At 40.1% G+C, this 26,315-nt stretch overlaps 1 protein-coding gene across 4 annotated transcripts in view; it reads left to right on the top strand.

The window, feature by feature from the left end:
• Nucleotides 1-26,315, top strand: part of plekha6 (pleckstrin homology domain containing, family A member 6) — a 101,089-nt gene that overhangs the window by 8,536 nt on the left and 66,238 nt on the right. For 3 of the 4 annotated variants that reach the window (XM_042497934.1, XM_042497925.1, XM_042497916.1), the window contains exons 1-2: nt 24,980-25,062; nt 25,516-25,616. Coding sequence is in view for 1 of the 4 variants with exons in the window: in XM_042497942.1 (XP_042353876.1) it covers nt 3,284-3,367; nt 12,528-12,636; nt 13,933-14,058; nt 16,957-17,029; nt 25,516-25,616 (493 nt within the window). In the remaining 3 variants the exon portion in view is untranslated. Of the gene's footprint in view, nt 1-3,283; nt 3,368-12,527; nt 12,637-13,932; nt 14,059-16,956; nt 17,030-24,979; nt 25,063-25,515; nt 25,617-26,315 lie in introns of those variants that run through there. The other variant, XM_042497942.1, reaches the window with a different exon arrangement.

The raw sequence follows: 26,315 nt of genomic DNA, 5'->3' as shown, positions 1-26,315 counted from the left end.
AAGGAGACTGCAGCTTTGAGGTATAGTATATATAGAAGTTTAGAAAACCAACAACTGTGCCATATTATACACTATTTTATTACTTTTCAACCCTAAAACCAAACCTGGGCTTAATGTTAGATGCTTCTCTGCCCACTCTGGCTGCTCTCCTTGACCTAAACCAGCAAAGAGTTTCTTTCTTTCTTTGGCTCCATCGCTTTCACCATGGAGTGTTAGCTAATGAGACTTAGCTGGCTCAGCTAACCTTACCATGTGCAAAGAAAAAAACATCTACATCATCTTCACAAACAATAAAAAAAGTTTACCTAAATGTGTTTAATCCTCCTGTGAATCCATTAATGCAGTGCGCAGGGTCTCCTCCTCCATCCCTTCAATGTTTAAAAGCCACTATGTCAGATGGAGGGGTTTGGGCAGACCCTGGAGGTGATGTTCTTTAGGTCCCGCCCATAAATTTAAACCAGCCAATCAGAACAAAAGCCCGCCAAAATTGCTGTGTGTATCAGAAATGTGTAAGAAAGTGCAGTCCTACCACTCGCCGGAAATGGCGCTGTGCAATACACTGGGATAAACAAAAATAATGTGAAAGTATATAAGGACTATCAAAGAAAAAGAGAGACAATGTTATTTAGACACTAGCCCAGGTGAAATGTCAGGTTAAAAGTCTGGCTAAGCCACATAGACCAGCACACACACACACATCCCCAATCAATTACTTGCAAGGCAGGCTCATAAGACAGTACCATAATCATGCAAAAACCAACCCAGTCCCTCACAAAATGCCTTAATTTACATCTAGCAATCTTTGTCAAGTAGTCAGCATTGACTTTTTCAGTATTTAACTGAGGCCAACATCCTTCTATAACCTTAACCAAGTATTTTAAGGTGCCCAAACTGAACCCCAGAAAATGATTTAGCACTGCAGTTGCCAGTAGCAGATTGGCAAGCAGTGTAGGAAAATATAATGTGCCTGGGAAAAAAAAACTTTGCAAAATGCTTTTCATTGTTTCAAAAATGTGAACTATATACAGTATATGTAAACACAAAATTGTTGTAGGCTATGTGAACATGCTTTTTTTTATTTGATTTTACTCTATTGTGTTGTGATTATGTTTCAGAAAGTCAGAGATGATTCAGTTCAAACCAATGACTTGATTGCTGTGACTATTTATCAGAAACCATACTGCCATCAGCAGAAAGCAGAAGGCCTGTTTGCAAAAACTAAGGGACTTCACAAGTGTGTTTGTTTGCATGTGTGTGCATGTGTGTGTAAAAAAAGAGATAAGACTGTACAGTATGTGCATGAGAAGGCCACACAGACAGTCCATACATAAACTGGGCCAAATGCCAAATGAAAGACGCACACACCCACTCACACACATGTTCAGAGCTGTGGCTTACAGAACAGCATCATGTTAGTCGGAAGCCCTGAAGTTAGCTGAGGATTCTGCATACTGTTAAGTACATTAAGGGAGGACTGAGCTGATGCAGGCAGAGATTGCAGTGTCTGGTGTTACATCAGCTGGTGGATCAGCTGAGTGTGTGATGTCCTCAGTGACTGGTCATTAGGGTCAAACTCTGAACTCATTTCTGCTGCTGCGTAGTATGCCATATTTTACGTCACCATATCCTCAACAATTACAAAAAACCTGGAACACGAACACTCAAGATCTATCTTTTGCCTCCCATATAAAACAAACTTCTAGGACTGCTTTCTTTCACTTGTGTAACATTGCAAAAATTAGACATATCCTGTCCCAAACAGATGCTGGAAAATTAGTACATGCATTTGTTACTTCTAGGCTAAATTACTGTAACTCCCTATTATCCGGTTGCCCCAACAAATCTCTTAGGTCTCTCCAACTGGTGCACAACGCTGCTGCACATGTTCTGACGGGAACCAAGAAAAGGGGTCATATTTCTCCTGTTTTAGCTTCTTTGCACTGGCTCCCTTTAAAATCCAGAAATTTAACTGAAAATCCTCCTCCTTACTTACAAAGCTCTAAATGGTTAGGCTCCATCCTATCTGTCTCAGCTCATAGTTCCCAACCAACCCTCAGGATCACCGCGCTCTGAAAACACAGGGCTACTTGTTGTTCCCAACGTCTCCAAAAGTAGGATGGTAGCCAGAGCTTTCAGTTATCACGCTCCTCTTTTATGGAACCATCTTCCAGTTTCAGTCAAGGAGGCAGACACCGTTTCCACCTTTAAGGGTAGACTTAAGACCTTCATCTTTGATAAAGCTTATAATTAGAGCTGGCTCAGGACTTTCTATGATACACTGAGCTCCGTTGCCTCTCTGGAACATTCCTGGTCCCTTGTTTCCTAGTTTTCCTGGATCCTGGCTGCAATCTTGGCTACGCCTGACTGTTGTGATAGCTGTGTTGGTGCTGTGACCCTGCCCTGGGTCGTGCTCTTGCTGTGGCTGCACTAATACTTTACCCCCGGCTCGCCCTGATCATGGTCTTGGTTTTGCCGTTGCTGTGGTCCTGTCAGAGGCTACGCCTGTGTTGTGGATCCTGGTTGCGCTGATGCCGTGATCCTGCTTGATGTGACCTTCTACAACTATTATTATGAGTCACTCCTCCACTATCAATATACGTATGCATGGGACTTTTATCGACACCCACAATATTTGCACATAACATAGCATGCTATCATAGAGTGCATTTAGTAATGTTACATGTTATCATTATTGTAATGCATTTGTTACTATTATTGCTGTTATTTTTTCCCCCCGTTACAGGGGTTCTTTTGGGGAATTTTTCCTTAGGCGATGTGAGGGTCTAAGGGCAAAGGGATGTTGTATTCTGTACAGCTCTCTGAGGCTAACTGTGTTGGTTTTGTAATAATGGGCATTGTGAATAAAATTGACTTGACTTGACTTGACTTGACTTGACTTGACTTGACTTACACAATGGAATTATGTCTAAATATTTAACATACTAACACCATCAGTTTTGATCAGCCAGATATAGTCAATTGGTAATTGTGCAAACTGTTAATAATTGTATCTACTCATTTGCAAAGATGTGCTAAGGCATTTGCAATTTGTTGGAAGGAATCAGAAATTCAAGTCTGTTAAGAACAAGTGTCCAGTGTTTTGGGGGTTTGCACATGTTGTTGTGAGAATATTAATTCCCACTGGAGATATAAACCAAAGCAATAGAGAAAAATGTAAATTGTAATTATATTTATTCTTGTTTATAATGCCTCCTGAAGAGAGAATTATGATTGACATCTTTAACATATTGTGTTGATCCATGTCCTTTGTGTCTGTTTCCAGTCAACATGACCCCAGTGGACCAGCTGGACCAGCAGTGAGCCCGATCCAGCTGGAAGAGCCTTCAACAATACACTCCTTTCTGCAGTAAGCTTACCAGCAGTAATATGCTACATTTATTCACACCTACCTGCACACATACAATCCACAAATCCTAGATTTATTCGACAACAGGCAACATTCTGCCAGCTTTCGATGTAGTACCTTTACCGTTTTTAACACAGACAGTACTACTATATGTGGTCGGGGTTGTTGTCACTCACTGCTCCTTCCAGCAGCACTCGCCGTATTTCCTTGTTCAGCTGTGATACAGAGTGTTTATCATCCTCAGAACTGGGCTCCGTGGTGACATTTTCCAGAACAAAAGAGAACAGGCTAGAGTCTCTCTCAGTGGGATATTCTTAAATAATATGGTTTGCGGTTTGTACATTTAGTCTTTGCCAGGCAAGAGCAGGGGTTTAGTACTGCTGGAGCAAACAGGAACAAAGCTCCAGCATGGTCTTTGTTTTTCTTTTCCTCCAAGTAAAGATTAGAATATATGCAGGTCACATTGTTATGCATTTTTAAAATGCTTGAAGATCCGCAACACTGAAAATGAATGTCCTCCAAGAGAGACAATAAAAACAGATGGGGTGGTTAAATTTGTCATAAATTTGAAATTTAATGTGTGTTGATGGGTTCATGTCTTCATCTAATGCATTGAGTAACATTACACGAAAACGTTCCACCTGAGAGTTGCCGACAGACGGCCCAGTGAATTTAATGATTTTTTTCTCAGTCTCCAGCTGCTGCTAGAGGCTGATAACATCCTTTCATTTTATAGTTAGTGTTTACTTATATATGGAAAAGCAGCCACAGCTCAGCTCTGAGCACAGAATGTTTACTGACCAGTCAACGGACTGCAGGGCTTCTATTTAACCATTTTTGTGAAACTGGCGTGCAGCATATAAAGCAATGCAAAGAATGTACCTGAACCTACGTTCAAAGATGAAGTCTGAACCCAGTACAAAATGATGTGGATTTAATGATATTTCTCATTCCAAATATTTTCTTAATCTCACTTTGGACTGACAACCAGAAACTTGCAATTTTAGGGCATGACCGCATAAGATGGCTGTTGTGGTGGTGTGGGATCCGTGGATGGGGGAGGACCCACGAGCAAACACTCAGACGGGATTAAGGAGTAACAAAGAATGTTTTTAATTAGAATAATGTAATGGAAGGGAATGGTAGTGGGGGAAGGGAGCCGGGGACCATGTGAGCAAGGATGGCAGGTGAGGCTGGTGATAGTGCAGGCAGCGATGGCAGATGAGGTTGGTGAGGTGGAGGGTGGTGAAGATCCCGAGACGGTGACTGAACACGAAGGCGAGGGGCTAGGTGGTGAGGCGCTGGGGCTTGGAGACGAGAGGCACTGGAAAAAACACAAAAAGGCACAATGAGCAAAAATCCAAAAAGCACAAGAGCGAATCAAAAAAGCGAAGAGAATCTCAAACTAAGATGGCCGATCTACTACATGTGAAGCTGGCAATAATCTGGCGCCGAGGAGAGGTGAAGCCGGAGTATTTAAACTGTGAGGAGATGATTGCAGATGAGGCGCAGGTGAGAGAGTGTGCCCAATGCTCCAGCACCCAGAAGCCACGCCCAGCCCCTGCAACACAGAAAGACAGACAGACAACCCAAGCATACACACAGACAGTCCCAAACACTCACAAGCTGTCACAATAATCACAAACACCACAGCTCTAAGTACCACAGCTATTTTTACAGTTCCAACATGACAAGCACATGGGATCATATTTACATTGAACAGCTGGGGTTGCATGCAGTCTGTGAATGATTTTGTATTATGGCTCATAGGATTTGTTAAAACATGCAATTTTCTTTGCATTGAACAAAATGTTTCTCCATATCTCATCATCCAGGTGGGACCTAAAATCTTCACTCTAGGCTGTTTTGCTGTTAATAGCAGGGATTTTAACAAACATTTGACCATAAATATAACATATAATTTTCTTCTTGCAAAAAGAATCTTTAAACAGTATTTTTTTTAGGTTGATTCATTTTCAAACAACTTTTACATATTGGTATAGATTAATAGAACTGAACTGAATGAATAGATGAATAGAACTCCTAAGCTGTATAAAGCGAAAGTATTGTGTTTGAGGGAGACTGATGGGGCGCTCCACGTTGTGCGACCCAGCAGGATACCCAGCCTTACGCAACAAGTTTTTAGTTGCTTGTAGCTGGTGGTTTAAAGTTGTTTATCTGTTTTAACTAGGATGTGTGAGTGAACCTGTCAGTGCTTTAGGAATGCAGACTTTGGGGACTGTAGTAAAGTTTTTCGCACTGTTTTGTGTGTCAGTGGTACTACTTCACTTTCTCGGCTGTCACACTGTGAATGGACATGGCATGTCAGGGAGAGTCCCTCTCAGCTGTGAGTTCATCCTATCCTTACAGACGTCCAAAGTCGGCGATGTCCCTGCAAACATCCCAATGGAGCTTCGTAAGCCAGCTAAGGGTGTTCGGAAATGGGGTGGGATTTGCCGAAGACTTAAGAATCTCCGGCTTGACAACCATCTTAAGCCGCCACCTCTTCCCACTGTCCTGCTGTCAAATATGCAGTCTATCCGGCACAAAATAGATGAACTGGAGGCGAGCACCAAGTTTCAATGGGACACTTGTCTCCTTGCGTTAACAGAAACATGGCGAAGCGAATTGGCCCCAGACCTGGACCTGGAGCTAAGTGGGTTTCGAAGCCCTATTTGCCTGGACCGGTCTCCAGAGACTACCAGGAAGAGTCGGGGAGGAAGAGTATGTTTCTATGTGAACCAAAAGTACTGTAAAACCGTTGTGGTCAGGAAGAGGATATGTACGGCTGAGGTGGAGCTACTGTCTATCTTTCTCCGCCCCTTCTACCTGCCTCACGAATTCCAGCAACTGTTTTACACTTTAGTATACAGTCATCCGCAAGCCAGTTATAAGCCAGATGTCATGCATAATCTGGACTCGATATGCCCAGATGCACCTAAACTTATCCTTGGGGATTTTAATCACTGTAAACTTGATAAATCTCATATTTATGAGCAGAATGTCACCTATGCAACAACACGGAAGAACTCTACACTGGATCTGTGTAATGGCTCAGTCAGTGGAGCTTACAAGTCCTTGCCTATGCCTTGTTTTGGTGCCTCTTACCACAACAGTGTTATGTCTGTGTACAAACCTTGCTTCCAACACCTCAAACGTGAGGAAAGGACAGTAAAAATATAGTCAGAAAGCAGCATTTTCTCTCTTCAGGCGTGCTTTGATTGTACAGAGTGGCAGTATTTCTATGATGCTTGTGAGGATGCTAATGGACTTACAGAGACAATATCCTCCTACATTACCTTCTGTGCGGATGGTTATCCCTACTAAGGAGATATTTACTTAACCAAATAATAAGCCCTGGGTCACAAAAGAACTAAAGTCAGACATCAACAAAAAGAAAAGGCTTTTCTACTCTGGTGACCCACTAGAGATAAAGGCTGTCTCCAGGGAGGTAAAGGTGGAAATAAGGAAGGCAAAAAATTGAACATCAGTTTAGTAGTGGAAACCTAAGAGCGGCCTGGAGCGGAATTAAGCCCATGGCATCCATTAACCAGTCCACTAGAACTAAGCATCTTGTCACAGTCATTGGTGTGAGTGATAATGACTTGGCAGATGTTTTTAATCATTTTTCTCTCGCTGGGAAAGAACTAATTTCCTTGGTAATATTTCCATGTTGAGAGAGTCCCTTGTTAATCATTTGGTCCTGGTGATAGCCCAGGAAACAGTCACATCTTTGTTTAGTTAACATTAGGAAGGCTGCTGGCCCTGACCTAATCTGTGGATGCACACTGCGTCACTGTGCTGTCCAGCTCAGTGACGTGTTCACTCATCTTTTTCAGATGTGTACTGATAGTGGTGAGATTCCATCTATTTGGAAAACAACAACAATAATTCCTGTGCCAAAGTCAAATAAACTGAGGGATTTGAATGATTTTAGACCAGTGGCTCTGACATCTTTGGTGATGAAAAGATTTGAAAAAATATTAAAAAAGGAAGTCATCTCTTTAATTCATTCGTATCAAGCTTGGAAAAGTGTGGATGATGCCAAGCTTTTTATTTTAGACAAAGTCTATAGGCACCTTGAAAAACCAAGATCTCATACCAGACTTTTATTTGCTGACTTTTCATCAGCTTTTAATAAAATGCAGTCTCATATTTTAGTTGAGAGACTTTTAAATTGCCTGGTCAGATTTTATTGTTGCTCTCAAATTTTTTAACAAACAGAGTCCAGCGGGTTTTAGTGAATGGTCACATGTCCAAGCTTTTAATGTCCAACACTGGTTCTCCTGAGGGCTGTGTCCTTTCCCCCCTGCTTTTATCTTGTGTCTTCTAGCTGTAGGGCTAGCCAAGAGAGAGGCTATCTGGTCAAGTTCTCAGATGATACAGCTCTGCTGTCTCTTCTTCAGGGTTCTGAGTCAGGCCATGGGGATGCTTTATTGATGTTTGTTAAATGGTGTGATGACACCTTCCTTGACCTTAATATCCATAAAACTAAAAAACTGATAATTGATTTTAGAAAGACCGGCCAGGGGCCTTCACCTGAAGCTAGCATCATCCATGGTGGAAATTAAGAAACTGTTGACTCCTACAAGTACCTTGGAACTGTGTTTGACTCTGACCTGAAGTTTGTTCAGAATACAGAGTCAATAGTTAAATGTGGATCCACTTGTTGCGGAAGTTGAAGTCTTTTAGTGTTTCTGAGGGCATCCTATCTTCATTATCTTCATTATCATTCTTTTATTGAAAGTCTTTTCACATTTTCTTTCATTTACTGGTTTAATGGATTGTCTGTAAAGGACAGGAACAGCCTGAACCAGATAGTTAATGTCTGCTCCAAGATTATTGGAGTACAGCTCAAGTACCTCAGCTCCCTCTGGAAGAAACATGTGGTCCAGAAAGCCAATGGAATAATAGATCAGCCTGGGCGGTGCTACCATGCACACCCCAAGGAAAACAAACAGATACTCATTTATCCCTTCAGCTATCAGGCTGCTAAATGCTGAGAAATGAACTGGAACTGATTGGTGGCAGAATTTGAGTTTCAGTGTGTTTTACTTCTTAATGCATCTTTGACATTGTATTTATTTTATTTCTTGTTGATTCTGCTGAAGGTGGTTGTCTGTATGCTGCAGTGAATGTCTTGCATTTGTTCGTTTTTGTACCTAATTGTCTGGATTGTTTTAACGAAGCAGGGTAAGTATAAACTGAATTGTCCTTCGGGGATCAATAAAGTGGCCTGATTCTGATTCTGATTCTGAATTCAGTCCTGAGCTGAGAAAAAGATTTGAGTCCCACCTGAAAAGAGATCTTGTGATTTAGAAATACCAGCATCCTGCTATACTTTAAAACCCACATTTGAACAAGACTGTGCAAAATCAGGATTACATAAAATAGGTGCCAAAACTGAGTACTGATTATAATGTGTACATACTTGAAATGTCTACGTACTTGATTCCATGTTTTGAGAGTAGTTCTAACAATAAAATGATCTCATTCCTTGTAGTGAGATTGCATTATTTATAAATGGAATGTCCTTAAGAGCCGACTCACATCCAGAATTTTCCAAATCCAGCATTTTAGAATTAGGGTTGCAAATGAGATATATCACTGAATGGATATTCAGTGATATATCTAACTCATTTGTGACGCCCAGTGATAGTACATTAATTTGGGTAGAGCTAATCCCCCTTTATCCACTGGTAACTACAGTTTTTCCAATTTAAGTCTGGGGTGTTTACCTTGCCACAAAAAATTACAAATCATGCCATGTAGTGATGTGAAAAACTTAATTGGAACATAATTGGGAATTGGATATATAATAACCTTGGTAAATCATTCATCTTTATACTTGAAACCCATCCAAATAATGATATAGACAAAGGGCTCCTTTTTTAAGATTTTTTCTAATTCCCTTCACCATTCTGTCTTAATTCATTTTTACTATATCATAGAAATTACAAGAAACATAAATGCCTAAATATCTAAACACATTAGGAGACAATCAAAGGAATATATCTTGATAAGTCAAAACACCTCAAATTCCCCATTGGCTGGGGTGACCTCTATTTCACTTGGTAGAGTGTGCGCCCCATATTGGTCAGGCTTCTGCAGTGGCCTGGGTTTGAGTCCTGCCTGTTGCCCTTTGCTGCATGTCATTCCCCCTTCTCTCTTGCACCTTCTCTGTCTATCTTAAGCTGTCCCACCAATAAAGGGAAAAATTCCCCCCAAAATAATCTTTAAATATAATTCCATATGGGTAGAGCCAGTGATTTCCCGTAATGGGCTTTATAGTATGAAAACACCCCAAACTCATTGATTGTCTGAATAACAGCTGGGACTGAGGACTTGGAATTATTCAAAAAAAGAAGAACATTGTCTGCATATAAAGAAAAGAAATATTTTTTCCTTTTGTATTTTTTTCCTTTCCAAGACAAATTTCTCCCAAGGGAGACAATAAAGGCTAATGTTAATCCCTTAATCTTTGTCTGAATCTGATTACTGTAGTGTTGGATCTAATCATCTCAGACAAGGGTTCCATTGCTAATGCAAATAAAAAAGGGGTAGTTGGCATCCTTGTTTTGTACCCTTACTTATTGAAAAAGGAACTGATTCTTGTGGTGCAGAATAACCCAGTTAATAAAGCAATCTCCAAAAGCATATTCCATTAAATTTCTAAATACTCCCACTCAATGTGATCAAATGCTTTTTCTGCATCTAATGTTACCACCAAAGAACTGATCTTCTTATTCTCTACATACTGTAAAATGCTCCAAAATCTCCTGATGTTTGAATATGATTGTCTTTTTGGACAAAATCAGTTTGGTCATCAAATTGTTGTTCTTTAAGTTCAAAATGGATGATTGGAGGGGTGACCTCTAGTTCAGCGAGTACAGCGACTGCCCTATATAGACTGAATCCTTAACAGTGGGATGGGTTGAATTGCGACCTGTGGCTCTTTGTTGCATTGCATCCCGTTTACTCTTCCCCTTTCATGTCAACGTCTAGCTACACTTTTAATAAAAAAAAAAAGCCCCCCCAAAAAAAATCTTAAAAAAATGAAAGACTGGAGGTAAACTTCACCAATCATCTATTACTAACCACTGTCAGAGCCATGTGAACATCACAGCTGTAGCAGCTGTAAACTGACATCAGCAGCTTTAGTTGATATATTGTACTTCCTCACATGTGGATCTATATCACTGGTCCAGTTTATAAACTATTTAACTTTTTATGTATTCATCCAGAATTATGCAGTGGCTGTCAGGAGGAAATAAACAACATTATGTTTTATTTGTTATGTTAGGTAACATAACAAAGAAAACACATGGAACCATAGGTGTGCTGGTTAACACACACTGAACTTACAGTCCATGGCCACTTAGCATACAACAGACTGAATAACCTGACTACTCATTAGAGCCCTTCTCAAAACAGAGGGCCTGTTTACACTTGGTGTTAACATGCAGCCTTGGTGATCGCGCCTCAAGTGAACAGCTTTGAGCACAGCTTTGAATACACTCATTGTGTCCCCAATACATCTCGAGATCCCATCGCTCCAACTACATTTGGTGAGCCATATTTTATCTGGGTTTTCTAAAACTGAACTTACATGAGCAAAAGTCTTAATGTGGATTTGTCTGTTCAAACTTAAGTCACTAATGTCATAATGCCTAGATAAATAACTATCTACCTCCAGTAGTAACACTGACGAAATGTTACTGCATAACCCAAGAAGATAGATAGATAGATAGATAGATAGATAGATAGATAGATAGAAAGATAGATAGATGCACTTTATTAGTTTCAAGCTTGGAAATTATTTTATTTTGTTACAGCAGCAGGTTATGAAGGGACTGCACTGGAGCAGTATTACACAGTGATACCACACTAGAACAGAAAAAAAATCCATAGAAAAATAACCTGGAGCATATTTTAGAGTATATAATTTATTATACACAATAAAAACTTTAAATATACAAAAAAAAAAGGTGTGCTTACATACACATCATGCATAAAAGCCTGTGTAATACTGTTCCCAGATACTAGTTTTGGGTTTGTTTTTAAAAAGTGTTATTTTACTGTAATACCAGTGAAGGAAGAAGGAGCTCCTCTGATCTTATGCTTATGTAAAAGTAACATTACCATTATGTCAAAATACTGTGCTACAAGTAAACATCCTGTATTCAAAATCCCACATACGTAAAAGTACATAATTTGCCTGGAAATACACTTAAGGTAACAAAAGTATTCATCATGCATAATGGCACATTTTAGATTAATTTATTGATTTATTTATTGTAAGTCACGCGTACAGCGGTAAGCATTACAAATGATGCAGCTGGTAAAGATGGAGTTTTTTTACTGGCAGGTATCTTTATCCATAATAACACAACATAATTCTAATTCTGCAAAAGAACAAGTGCAATGCTGTTGAATAAAAGAAATTTCTAGAAGTATGGAGTATGATGGAAAAAGGCTACTCAAGTAAAGGACAAATAAAATCAAAATTGTACTCAAATGCAGTACTGGAGTAACTGTACTTATTTACATGCCACCACTGCATAATATAAGTCAAGACTCGAGTATAAACTAAATAAGAACTGTACTAGATCAGGAATGTCCAGACTGGACTGCAATGACCTTGACAGTATGACATATTATCGTTGTCCTGGGTATTAACTGTCCTGGGTTAGGCCACAAGAAAACAGAAACAACAAATCCTCCCAAGCAAATGGCAAAGCAGGTCCTTTTTCATTGTCTTGGTCATGGTTTAACCAACACTGACTTTGGTGGCTGAATGTGAGCAGCAGTCTCTGGTATCACAGTCACACACTGTAACAACATCACACTACCTCCACCTCTGTGTCTGACAGCCAAGAGTCGTTATTCACATGACCACAAGAGATCCTTGTCAGGCAAATGTCAACACGGGCCTTTCCTCTGCTGAATGAAGTGTCCACAGACACGTCTGCAATGTGATACTGCACATTAGACCTCAACTAATCACTTCACATCAGATTTGTACCATTTGCCATTTTACTCAGCAATTATTCTGGTAGTAACACACTTCTGTTGGCAGACTAAGGAGGAGGAAAATAAGGGGTAGAGGAACAAAAGCACTGGTGCACTGATAACAGCTCATGCCTTTGTTCATCTGTAGGCACTGTGATTTGGATATGAATGGGAAGGTGAATGCTCCTGCTGAGAAGATCACTCACTCCAAAAGTGCCAATATGGTGTCAGAACTGTCCTCAGAATCCCACAACCGGGTGAGAGCACGCACATACGCATGAACGAACACACACGCACACACACACACATACACACACACACACAAAAATGACCCACCCATGGCAGATAGTGTTCCAGGAAGTCCAATAAAGGCAAGAGATTTCATTTCAGATTTTTTTTTAATGTTTGATACAAAGTGTTAACTTTGGAATAAATCCTCAATTATAGAAATCTGAAGAAAGAAAAGAAAAAAAAAAGGTCCCTAAATAGACTGATTGGGTCCATCAAAGCTTTGGATTTCATCAGTCCTCACGAAGCAGTGAGATCAAGATTATAGTTGCTTAAAGGGTCTAGGCTAAATAAACAAGTTCTCCTTCACATCCTTTTTGACCTCATGTCCCTCTTGTTCCTCATGTCACACCATCCCCAAGGTTGAGAACATAATTCCTAACATAATTTTTACAGTTCCTCAGAACTGAGCCCGGATTGTAGTCAGTGACTTGTGATATTGGCCACTACTATAGTAATGACATCACCTATCTGGTCATTTCTGATGGAAACACATACAATTACACATACAATTAATATACAATTAAAAACATACAATTAATGATTACATGGACATGAATAACCTGTTTATGAGGCTTGTCCTCATTATGGTCATATTTCGTATATGGTGTTTACATGAGGACAGAGACAGCGGGTTGTTTATATTGCCTGTATACACCCCAGCTTCTGTCAGAGTACTCCTACTAACATATTCAGGTTATTCATACACATAATATGGTGTTTATATGCTCAATAACATTAATGAGATATGCAAAATCCTGATCATAAACAAGTTATGCATGTCCATGTGAATGCACTGATTGAGCATTTTCCTTTACCTTCTATGTGGAAGTTAAATTAAAATCTTTGCATGAACATTATTACAGTGAAATTTCTTGGTATTTTATTAATGTTATTTAATAAATACATAACCAATACATTAGTCAATTCAAGTCAAGTCAATTTTATTTATAGAGCCCATTATCACAAAACATGGTTTGCCTCAGAGGGCTTTACAGTGTACGACATCCCTCTGCCCTTAGACCCTCACATCACCCAAGGAAAAACTCCCCAAAAAGAACCCCTGTAACAGGGAAAAAAAGGAAGAAACCTCAGGAAGAGCGGTAGAGGATGACGAGGGATCCCTCTTCCAGGATGAACAGATGTGCAATAGATGTCGTAAATAACACATGAAATACAATCATGGTCAAAACCATCATCATCAGCAATCTCTCTCTATGTGTGTGTGTGTGTGTGTGTGTGTGTTTTCTGTCTTATTTTCTAAGGCACTGCAGCCATCTCATAGTCTCAGAAGTGCTCCTAGAATGGCAGCTACTTTTGGGAAGCGCTCCAACTCTATGCGCAGGAACCCCAAAGCAGAAGTCACCAAACAGGGATGGCTATATAAGCAGGTAAAAAGCTTTTCTCACTACTTGTACTTTACTCTATTAGCTTTGTGACAATGGGAATACAAAGGGTAAATGGACTTGCACTTTCTTAGCACCTGTCTAGTCTTTTGACCAGTGCTTTAACACTACATGTCACAGTCATACTCTTACTTTCAATAAAACTAATTTAAAGCATTCCAGTGTCACCCACCAATACTATTCAGTGTGCCAGAAAAAAATGTGAATGTCCCAATACATATGTCAAATGCAGCATGCCAAAATAACATGGTTTTGCTGGCTGTTCCAATCCAGAATCCCTTGTGCAGCGGACAATATGTCACATCAACTGAGCTGCAGATAGATGTCAGCTTGTTAACCACTCACTGACTGTGTTTCCAATCTTATACTTTCTCATTTTACTTTAAATATTTTACTACAGACTGTGACTGCAGTGTGAGAAAGTAGGTCAGCGTTCAAGGGGTAGGAGTAGCCTACCCAAATCCATGCAGACTCCATGACTCCATAAAATAGTAAGGGCAGCTGCAGTATGGACTGAAAGGAAAAAGAAAAAGAGTTTGATTCAGAATATTCTCATTGGAGGAGTGACTTCTACTGTGTCCTCATTGGAGAAAATGAACATGCAGAGGGATTCACATTCTGTGAACAGATCTTCCAGACTGGTATTAATAATGCTCAGTTTGTCTCTTTTAAAGTGAATCAACCAAGAATACCTTCGATCCAAGCTTAAGAACACTTGGAAGAATAACAGGGATCATTGTGTAAAACAGTACGCTCCTGTTGCCTACTGTTAACCGTCAGCTTAAAGAAATTGAATTAGATTTGCTATTAAGCAATTGCAAAGTTATGTAAAGTTAAGTAGAATCAGACTAGAGCAAAAAATTATGTGTTTTCTTCAGCCCAAATTTCAGATTCTGGCCTTTAGTTTTTTAAAGGTTAAATAAGAAAAACCTGGAAGAGACCAAAACAAACCATAGATATATTACTTTTTTAATGTAAATTCTGCAACTGTTAACTTTGAGCACGAATGTTAATACACTCAAACTCAAACCAACAATAAATCCATCCTGCTTTACTGGCCATGTTCATGTTCATGTGGCAGAAAGACACTTTTTATGTGTTGCTAGATTTTAAATGATAGTGAAGCTCTACTGCTTTCAGGCAGAAGATGTATCAGGCCAACACGTGACACTCTGCCAGTGACCTTACGACATTTTAGGTATCCCTCTGCATCAGCTGTTTATGCTCCAGGGTGCTGTTACCATGATATCAACAAATGCACATGGTGGGATGATGCAGCACATCATGTTAACACAACACGAGCACATGGCAGCCAATACAGACTGTCACAATGGTTAGGTTTAGGCAAAAGAAGCACATGGTAAGGTGTAAAAAAATCCCCAAACCCTTAGTTCCACATGGGCAGCAAACACCAGCCTCCTGCACAGTGGCGGTCCTGGCTAGTTTTGCGCCCTGGGCGAACCACCCTGTCGGCGCTACTTTCATTTATTTACGTTATTACTACAAATTATTCAAAAGCTATATCACATAAAGCTTACAAAATATCATGTCAATGTATATTGACATGAATGTTATACAAGTTATTTAAGTTAGCATAGACCCACCTATAGCATGAAAAATTCCTCAGTCACGACATACTATTGTTTACCAAATTCCCAGACTAATAGGCCCAGGTGTACTTGCACTTGTGTTGCAAACACAAACTAGCCTATTGGTGAAATTAATTGCATGACTTCGTGCCTCAAATTTCAAAGCTAAAAACCAAATACAGTCGTCTTCTATGGCTAAGTAGCAGCGTATTAGCAAGAGGATAATAAATAGCATATAGGCTACTGTTTCATTACATGCACAATTAACGTCACTCATAGAGACCTGCATACCTTTATCTTTTGCCCGTTTCTCCTCTTCTTCTTCCTTCTCTCTATGCACCTGATGGTTTCTTCGGTCTTTTGTCCATGTCCCCTTGACTCGACTTAACATTATCAACTTCTCCGTCCGTCAAACCCCCAGAGTCAAGATTGACGTGATGTAAACAAATTCACGTTGATGCAGGCACAGATTCGTGCCGGCTTTTTTTTTTTTTTTTTTTTAACATTTTCACAAAAACCAATAAATTTAATAATATCTATGTTAATTTTATGAATGAAATACAATGTATTTGGGAGCAGAAGTTTGTGTTGTGTGGCCTGGGATCATAACAGGTCAGTCTATCCCTCGCCCCCCTCCTTGCTTTTCCCCTGAGAGTGAGACTCAACCTGTTCTCAACCTCTGCAGCTGCAAGTTGATCCCCCTCCGTCTCCCCCCTTTTCTTCTGACACACACAACCTGTATACATGACTCTCAGCAGCAAGTCGACATGATAGTAGGGGCGCCCCAGCACCTAGTCCACTAACGTGATGTGGAAATGCGCGTTATTAGTCTAGAAAACTGGCGATTTTTATTATTATTTTTTTTTTTAATTTTTTTTTTTTTGAGGGCGCTCGTGCGCCCCCAAATAGATTGCGCCCTGGGCGGTCGCCCACATTGCCCATAGCAAAAACCGTCCCTGCTCCTGCATGAGCCAGTTGCTCCTCCCCTCCCCTCTCACATGGCTTATAAGCGCACTCTTGCTCTTTATATTATGATGTCACTTGCAGCGTTTCAACCTGACACCCTCCTTCCAAACTTCATGCACAAATGATCGGTTATGTCCACCTGCATTTCAGGTGGATGTGGAAGAAGGTTTTTACACTCGCACACTGAAAACACTAATAGAGCAGACGTATTTGATGAGTTTGGAATGACATTTATGATTGTTTTTTGGCTTTTTACTGGCTTTGTTGATGATAACAATCTTAAGAAATATCAAGATGATGACTGAGTGTGTGACGTGTGTCCATGCAGGCCAGCAGTGGAGTGAGGCAATGGAACAAGAGGTGGTTTGTCCTCACTGATAGATGTCTTTTCTACTATAAAGGTTAGTGCTTCATTCTGTTCTTCACGTCACATATCTATCACTTCCATTTTATGCAATATTTTTTAAAAAAGCTATCTTGTATTGAGACTGAGGATGTGTTTCTCAACGGGGGCATTCAGAGGCGCTAGAATAAATATTTTTGAAGGGGGGCATTGAAGTGTTCTTGGGGGGCATTTGTGAATGTCTGCTCTTTGATGCCAGTTTAGTGCTGCAAGCAGGTTTTCACAATTTTGTTATTAGCTACACTGCATGTTTGTGCCAAATTTTCCATTTCTGAAAGATCTGATGGCAGTGGTGGTGTTCATGGTTCATGGTAATTCGGATTCTCAGTTCAGGATGTCTAACAGGGTGCATTAGTGTCTGTCAGCTTATTTGTAACACACACAAGTTACATGTCTACCTGCCTGGATTTGATAGTAAATGGACTATACTTGTATAGCACTTTTCTAGTCTTATTGACCACTCAAAGCGCTTTAACACTACATGTCACATTCACCCATTCACACACACATTCACACATTGGTGAGGCTACCGTACAAGATGCCACCTGCTACTCAGTAATCATTCACACACACACTCAAACTCTGATGACACAGCATCAGGAGCAATTTGGGGTTCAGTATCTACATGTTGTCCAGAGGAGCTGGGGATCGAACCGCTGACCTTTTGATTAGAGAACGAGCCACTCTACCTCTGAGCCACTGCCACCCCATTTGATGAGCACAGCTTTGATTAATTTAACTTATACATGATATTATACTTATGTATGACATGTATGCTGGTTGTTTGATAAAAGTTGCAGATATAAATGACTGTGTGTCTATAGCACACACTGTAGAGCTGACTGACTCTGGGTGTTGCTTCATTGACATTCCAGGGGTCTGTGCGCAGTAACACAGTAGTAACCCCCCCAAATGTCTGCACTCAGACATCATTCAAATGTATTCTAAATTAGATTAGATTGTTTAGTATTTTTAAAACTTCTGTCAATCAAATATGCCATGTAATTAAAACATTTGCTTATGAGGACCCTTTGACTCAGATATTAATCAGACAGTGAACATTGTGCTAGCCAGGCTCAAAGTCAATAAAATTGTCTATGGTTGACAAACAGTAAATATAATTTAACAGGATGATAACAACGACACTAGCTAGCTATCCAGCCATGTCAGTGTCCCCAAATCATTATCAAGATTTTTACCCACAGATGATATGTTGCCATAGGTTACTGCCTGATGTGACGAGCTGAATACATTATAATCAAGCTGAAGAGCCCCTGCAGAGGCAGCTCTCTGTCTCTCTTGCTGAATAGTGAATGGGATGTGAGATGATCGCTGATGTGATACAAAGTATCAGTCACTTCAGACGAGCAGTGTAGTACCTGCAGCGTGTGTTCCAGTCTCCACCTGTGGTGTTCAGAGCATGGGCCAGTGAAGGATAACCGTGAATATTTTAAATAATTACCTCCGAGTTGATGTTTTGAGCTACATGCTCTTCGTCAGACAAGTTAACGATGCAGACCCACACCGTCAAATGCTTACGACACCACGTCACCTGACATATCACCTGAGATGTCCCCTTGTACCAAGTAGGATCCCATTTATAAATACATATTAAGACAAAAACACTGGTAAATAACAACTCAACGCAATGTGGATCAAACATGTGGTGACAAGAAAAAAAGAAAGGACGCTGAAATTGCAAAAATGTACATATTATTGCAGCTAAAAAACTCAAAAATCACTAGAAGTATTATGTGAATATGGTGTTGGGGGTGTGGTGGGGGGCACCAGTTTCATTATTTTATTTTGTTACATTTCATCTTATTTTACCAGTTTTGTCATTTGGGCATTGATTGCACTGTATGTATTATTATTAACCTAGAATGACCTGTTGTTTGTGCTGTACAATGAATGTCATTAAAAGAAAAAAACTGATCACAAAAAAGTATTATGTGAATAGCTGTCATCTCAGATAAAAGCCTAGTGTATAGTATTTAAAGTCAATCAGAACAACAAACGTTTTTTTCTTCTCTTGTATAATCTCTTGTACAGCATCTAGTCTTTTTGCCATTTGGATGTGTGTGTTTTTGTGAACTTTTTGTACAACACACAGCTCAGCACCAAAAACACTGCTCTACAGTTTGGTTGGCCTTTTTTGTTCATAACTGATTCTGATTTTGATCTGATTCTGTGCCTCACACTGAGCCCTGACTAATTCAATCACTCTTCTTGTAAAGTCTGAAATTTTGTTCAGATTTTTGTGTAATTAACTTTACATTACGCTGTAATCGCATCTAAAAAAATATGCAGAGCGTACACAACATTTGAAATGTTAATCTTCTAACATATTTGGTATTTGTATTAAAAAAATGTGTTTATTACTGTGTGTGTGTGTGTGTGTGTGTGTGTGTTTGAAGATTTGTGAATGTGCAGTCACTCATCATGCAGACTAATGGGTCACTGAGCTTACTCTGGCTGCAGCCTGGCTCTGCTCTCATGACAGTAGCTCTTTTCAGCAGAGTACATCACCATGGCAATGTTGGCTGCAGTAGCTGAAAATAAAACACTTTGGTAGAACCTCAAATACTTCAAAGCTATAGTTGGTAACTTTTATAAAACCATGTCATATTTTCTAGTATTGGCACAATATTCTCTCCTTTCTGCTGCTTCGAATGGTATTTGCTGGAATCTGCTGTTCGTGAACTGCAGTCTAACTGTCACACTAGGCAGCGCTGATAAAATATGAATCAAGATTCTGATGATGCATTGTGTAATTCTTACCCCAAATATTTTTGTGTACTATTTAGCTGTAAAATGAAAACGTTATACTCGGATGCCATATTAAGATGAGATAAGACAAGATAAGATAAACTAGACTGCCCCCGTGGGGAAATTTGAAATGGACATAAGTGCAGTGCTGCTCACATTCAATACACTCATTCATCACGGAAAAGGAAAAAAAAAAAACTCAACCAAAGATGAATGACCTAGACCAACTTATTATGCTGTTAATATGCCACAAATGGATAAGAGCCGAACTTTTTCCTTAAAAAACAAAGGCCCCTCAACAAAACAACAACAAAACATCACTGCTAGTGGTTAATACACCTAATGATGTATTCTCACCAGAAAAAAGTTATCATGGATATTATTAATGATGAATACGTTTTTTTTTTTAACTTTATCAAAAGCATTTCAATTTAAGATAAAATATAACTATTCAATACTTTCATTTTCTCCAATCAGTGACATGGTTCGAATTACCTTATTTACTCTGCACATGCTTAGTTTAGTCCTTATTCTCATGTGAAGAACTAGCACCCTGTGGAAGACACAGGGAAGTTTCTAAGAAAGAAAACTAATTCTGAGCTAAGAGATTAGACTTTTTTGTACTTAATTTAATTTAATATTGGTACGACCTGCTTTGTGGTAAAATTCATCAACCTTAAATCATGTTTAAATCTTGTTCTGTCATACAAGTTGTTAACGCTAATGTTTTAGCTTTTAGGTGTAAGCTAAACTGGCTCGTGGCCACAAGCATCTGGGTTACTTGCTACTGCTTTCAGTGTCTCAAATTTTAGTAACCAGGACTGTGGGGTAAATTGTAATATATCACATGTTGTGTTTCAGACCAACCATGCATTTTCTGTTTGTGTAACAGAGATTACAACTACACCATTTAACAGCAGACAGATGTAAATAGTTTGATTCACATTTTAAATTTGCTGGCTTAAAAGAGCTCCAAGATACAGACTGAAATGTCAAAAATGTTATAACTATTTCTGGTCTCTCCTAACTGTCCAGTTATGTGGGGCTCATGTCTCGGTGGCCTGATGTTACGTGTTTGTCCTCTACCTCAGAACCTATTACAGCCTTAATTAACCTTGTACATGATTTCAGCAATAAGCCAGGAAAGTCCCAGAAGATGTACACAGAAAACATGTTGTGATAAAAGCAGAACAGCCAAAAGAACAGTCAATTCTGGATGAAGTGCTGAATTATTTATTTTTCTCTGTTGCTGATTTGACACACATCTTTTTTTCTCTCTTTCAGTAACCATTATAGTATACATAAATAATCCAGATTAAGGTTATGTTTATTTTACAGAGTTCTAATTAAAACATGGCCTTCAAGTGCCCATGCTTTTCTTCTTCCTTATTTTGACATTCATTTCTTCAGTGCTGGGGGCTTTTCTCTTTATTCTGAACACGTCTGTTTTGTTCCTGCCTCCCCTCTGTCTGTGCCTGGCCCAGCTGTGTCTCAGAAAAGGAGGCTTACAGAGGGAGTAATGGAGGGAGGAATTTGTGACAGTGCAATTTACCACTGCGATTGCTATGCCAGCAAGGACCAAGGGCCAAAAAATGGGCACAAGGGGAGGGGAAAAAGCAAAGGACTTTTGTTGTCTTGGTTGTGTTTGACAGGGCAGTCTCTAACTCCTCCAAGGCACAGTTTGTGCTTACATGAGTGTTTCGGTTTTGCAAAAAAAAAAAAAAGAAAAAAAAGGATTCATTTTGACTTTACTGAAATTTGATATGAATGATGATGACATTAAAGGCCCATACACACACACACACACACACACACACACACACACCAACCAAAAAGAACAACCGCATATTATTTCTTTTGTCTTTTCATCTAGATTGTTCTCTCCTTGGCCTCTCTGTTGCCTACCTTGTACATATATATTCAGGAATCTATCATATTTAGTATTAAAATGTCGCATAGAAGTTAATACTTAATGATAGGGACATATTTTGCCACCTTAGAATTATAGGGTTCAATCTGACATTTTTGTAAAAGTTGAGTTATTCATATATTCTTATTCTGTGACAATTTATCAACATTATATAAGGTAGAACCGTGTAATTCTAAGGTGGTGATTTTATGGATCCTTTTTTGATCCAAGATGTACATGTGTTTAATGATGGAGCAAAAGTCAGTTAGATTATTGCAGTTGGTTTGCTGGCTAGTTGCTTACACTTTTAGAGTTGTAGTGGCATTGCTATATTGTACAACATAATTAAACCATAAACAGTTACATAAACAGTAACGTGAATATATACATTTATGTGTGATGTGGTCAGGAGCACATGTTAATTACATCCCCAATTACTACTGTTATTGCTATTTTTCTGTGAACTGGTCAGTCCACATTTAATTAAAATCTTGTCTTGAGCTATGTCCTTGTATATAAAGATGGAAACATGCTCAAAATACGTCAAGGCCCATTTGGGGTCCAATAAATTGACTAAATTGACTATATTTGCATTATTTTCATCACTTTACCTTGCACACTTACTCAGTTTCAGTTTCTCGTCTCGAAGGGTTATCAGGAGGCAGTTTGGGGGCAGAGAAGCGCATTATCTTGCTGCTAGTGACCAGGGGATGTAAATTTAGCTAACCTGTCTGCAAAAGAATTGCCCTCCTGCACAGCTCTTGTGAATTGAAAGGAATCAGCAAAACCAACAGAATTACAAGCTCAGAGACAGTGGCAGCGGTAGAGTGCTGCTGGATCGATTCATACAGTAGTTATAAGTGCTTTACAGAAATGATTGTACTTGTTGACATTTTATCAACAAACAAATTCCTTTCAATCCGCATAAAATGACAGAATAATGTGTTAAATGCCATTGTATAAAGCCTTAATACAACTGTTAAGTTCAAGAGTCATGTCCTTTCTGTTAACACCACCAAACATTCTCGTCATCTCTATTCATCTCTACAGAAATCTAGGAGACACACAGGTCTATCTCAGACATACGACATATGTTTATTTACTCATTTTGGTAATGAGAATACCTCAGCTATAACAATAGGGGTAGCCATCCATCCATCCATTTTCTTCCGCTTATCCGGAGTCAGGTCGCGGGAGCAGCAACCTAAAGTAGGGAAGCCCAGACTTCCTGCTCCCCGGCCACTTCGTTCAGCTCTTCCCGGGGGATCCTGAGGCGTTCCCAGGCCAGCTGAGAGACATAGTCTCTCCAGCGTGTCCTGGGTCTTCCCCGGGGTCTCCTGCTTGTGGGATGTGCCCTGAATACCTCACCAGGGAGGCATTCGGGAGGCATCCTAATTAGATGCCCAAGACACCTCATCTGGCTCTTCTCAATGTGGAGGAGCAGCGGCTCTACTCCGAGCTCCTCCCAGATGACTGAGCTTCTCAACCTATCTCTAAGGGAGAGCCCAGCCACCTTACGAAGGAAGCTCATTTTGGCCGCTTGTACCTGTGATCTTGTTCTTTTGGTCCCAAAAGCTCATGACCATAGGTGAGGGTAGGAGTGAAGATCGACTGGTAAATTGAGAGCTTTGCTCTTCGGCTTGGCTCCCTCTTCACCACGACAGATCGGTGCAGAGTCCGCATTACTGCAGACGCTGCACCGATCCGCCTGTCGATCTCCCGCTCCATCCTTCCCTCACTCGTGAACAAGACCCTGAGGTACTTAAACTCCTCCACTTGGGGCAGGATCTCATCCCCGATCTGGAGGGGGCACTCCACCCTTTTCTGGCTGAGAACCATGGCCTCGGATTTGTAGGTGCTGATTCTCATCCCAACAACAGGGGTATTACAACAAAAATGGTTGTCAGATGTTTCATTTTATTGAATGGTTGACTTATAATGAAAATATTTTCACAATACACGTTTACTTTTTTTATGAGGAAAGGCTTTGAGTGAGTATTTAATGTATTCAGGTAAAATTGGAAAAAAAAGCTAAAGTGAAACCAGTGTAGTTTCAGGCTACCAGGTGCCGTGAAATCATGGGTTATGTTATTGAGTGCCATCTTGAAATATTGCAGACACTTGCAGTATGGTTGCCATTGAGAGATGATGCAGTGAGTGCATCTCAGCCACGATATTCCAGAATTAGCCATGACTATTAAACACACACACACACACACACACACACACACACACACACACACACCACACGTCCATTGGCACATGGCAGCAAGGTAACAGGCAGCAAGAGGTAAAGCATGTCAGAAAAGCTGGGCTATCTTTATAATAATTAGCCACAGGTTACATGATAATTTATTGAATTAATGACTGAAATGATAAATGGATTTAACCTTTAAAAAAACCTAACATAACTGCCCCATTTTTCACCCTAGTAGCTGTCTCATTTTACCTGAGCGTGACATTAAAGTAAGGTTGGGGTTCTTGACGTGTTTGAAGGGAAAGTTTCTAAAATATTTTACTTGTCATCATATTTTCTTTATATAAATATAGCATACAGTCATAACAAGTTCAAAATGTAATACTTAAAGTAGTATTCAAAGTTTTTTTCTTGCTAATCTCCTAAAAAGTGTCCCAAATCACCTGTATTCACCCTACTCACTAGTAGAATAATATTTTGGTAATATTCCCATTGGTAAATATCCCAAACTGGCTAGTTTAGCTTCTCTGATTTGTGAAATGTCTTAGTTTTGTGTTTAACATCATTATAAAGGTATTTCCCTTTATGTCCACTGTGTGTCATCATTACTTTGTGTACCTTTCTGCATGCTGTGTTGTCTGTTCAGATTGTCTAAGAAAATACATTTCCATGGTTTCAGTCTATAAATACAGTCATCAATAAATCATTCAAATGTGTGTGAAAGACAATTGGCAGAGAAGCAGAGTGTTTCTGCTGTCCCTTTTTGCGTGTGTGTGTGTGTGTTTATGTCATTGGTGCAGATGAGCAGCAGGTACAGTTGGCTGGGGACCGAGATTCCTGCAACACTGAGTCACATGGGCTGATCATTATCTTGCACAAACACACACACGCACACACACATGCAAACACACACACATACACACACACACACACACACACACAAAGAGAGAGAGAGAGCAGGGATTAGGGTATTGTATGATTGCACAAGCCCCTCCCCCTCCCCCAGATCTCTACCAACCCCCCTTTCTCTCTCTCTCTCTCTCTCTCTCTCTCTCACACACACACACACACACACGCATACATATGAACATAGCAACAAATAAACACACACGTTGAGCAGAGAGAGTGTTGGTGCAGAGCATTCGGGAAGTAAGAGGTAGGAGGTCACAGAGAGAGGAGTGTATCCGTTTTCAAACTGCTGAAATTTTTATACCTCCTTCAATTATTCAGTCAGCGCTGGTACTCCCCTCCTACAGTACAGTGCTCCTATTTATCACTGCTGGATCCTGGTTTGTGTGTGTGTGAGAGCGTGAGCCGTTACTGCTGCTTATCAGAGGGACCCTCGGACCATAATGGATATCTATTCTAGGAAGCTGTCACTGTGGGAGCAGCGAGTGTGCTGGGAGGAGATCAGCTTGGATTCCACTTCTCATGTTAGGACTCTGAACACTCCTCTGTTTTGCTGTCCTTTATCATGCAAGTTGATTGTACTGGCTAACGTGATACTTGTTATTACTCTCACACGGAAGTTGTAGCCCTGGCCGGATCGTTATTCTGTTTTTCTGAGTCTCTCTTGGATGTTTTCACATTTTCATTTTTCTCTTCACAGATGAGAAGGAGGACACGGTGTTAGGGAGTTTGCCGCTGCTTAGTTTCCGAATCCGTGGAGTGGAGCCTTCGGATAACATCACCCGCAAGTTTGCCTTTAAGGTCAGTAACATTGTGGTGGGGGGACAGAGGGTGCTTGGAGAAAAAATAAATGCAGAAAGATACATTTCAGGCTTTAAGAAATGTTCCAATGACTGTGACTGTTGGCTGCTGAGTGACAGCAGCTTGTAGCAGAACTACTCTGAGCCTTGAAGACTCCTCCTTGTGCAATGTGACTGCTTATTGCAAAAGCAGGATTTAATAATGTTTGAACTTGTTCCTCGGTTGCATGACTGTGGCTCTGAGAAGGGTGTTGGTTTGGTTCTGGTTGACTGATAGAAGCTGACTGGCATGTCATGGCTAAATCACATGATGTTATTTATGACTGTCAAAGGGGTTTGGATTGATGTTTGTGTGTTTTTTTCAGTTGGGGAGGCAACCTTACAGTAGGACCTCTGGATTTTGATGTTGGATCAGATTCTGTTTTCTTTTTTTGTGTGTCGTCGGGGGTGGGGGTGAGATATTGCTTATTGTAAATGTTCTGTATACTACATCACAACCACAAGAGTGGCTGTGGCTCAGAGGGAGAGCAGTTGTCCTCTAAATGGACGATCAGCGGTTCGAACCCCGGTTCCTCCAGGCTATATGTCGAAGTATATTTGGGGGTGTGAGTGTGAGTGGGAGGTGGCATCTTGTACAGTAGCCTCGGTCACAAGTGTGTGAATGGGTGAATGTGACATGTAGAGTGAATGCGCTTTGACT

This window comes from Plectropomus leopardus, chromosome 2, assembly GCF_008729295.1.
Source record: "Plectropomus leopardus isolate mb chromosome 2, YSFRI_Pleo_2.0, whole genome shotgun sequence".
Taxonomy (NCBI): Eukaryota; Metazoa; Chordata; class Actinopteri; order Perciformes; family Serranidae; genus Plectropomus; species Plectropomus leopardus.
This window is presented reverse-complemented; position numbering and strand designations above follow the sequence as displayed.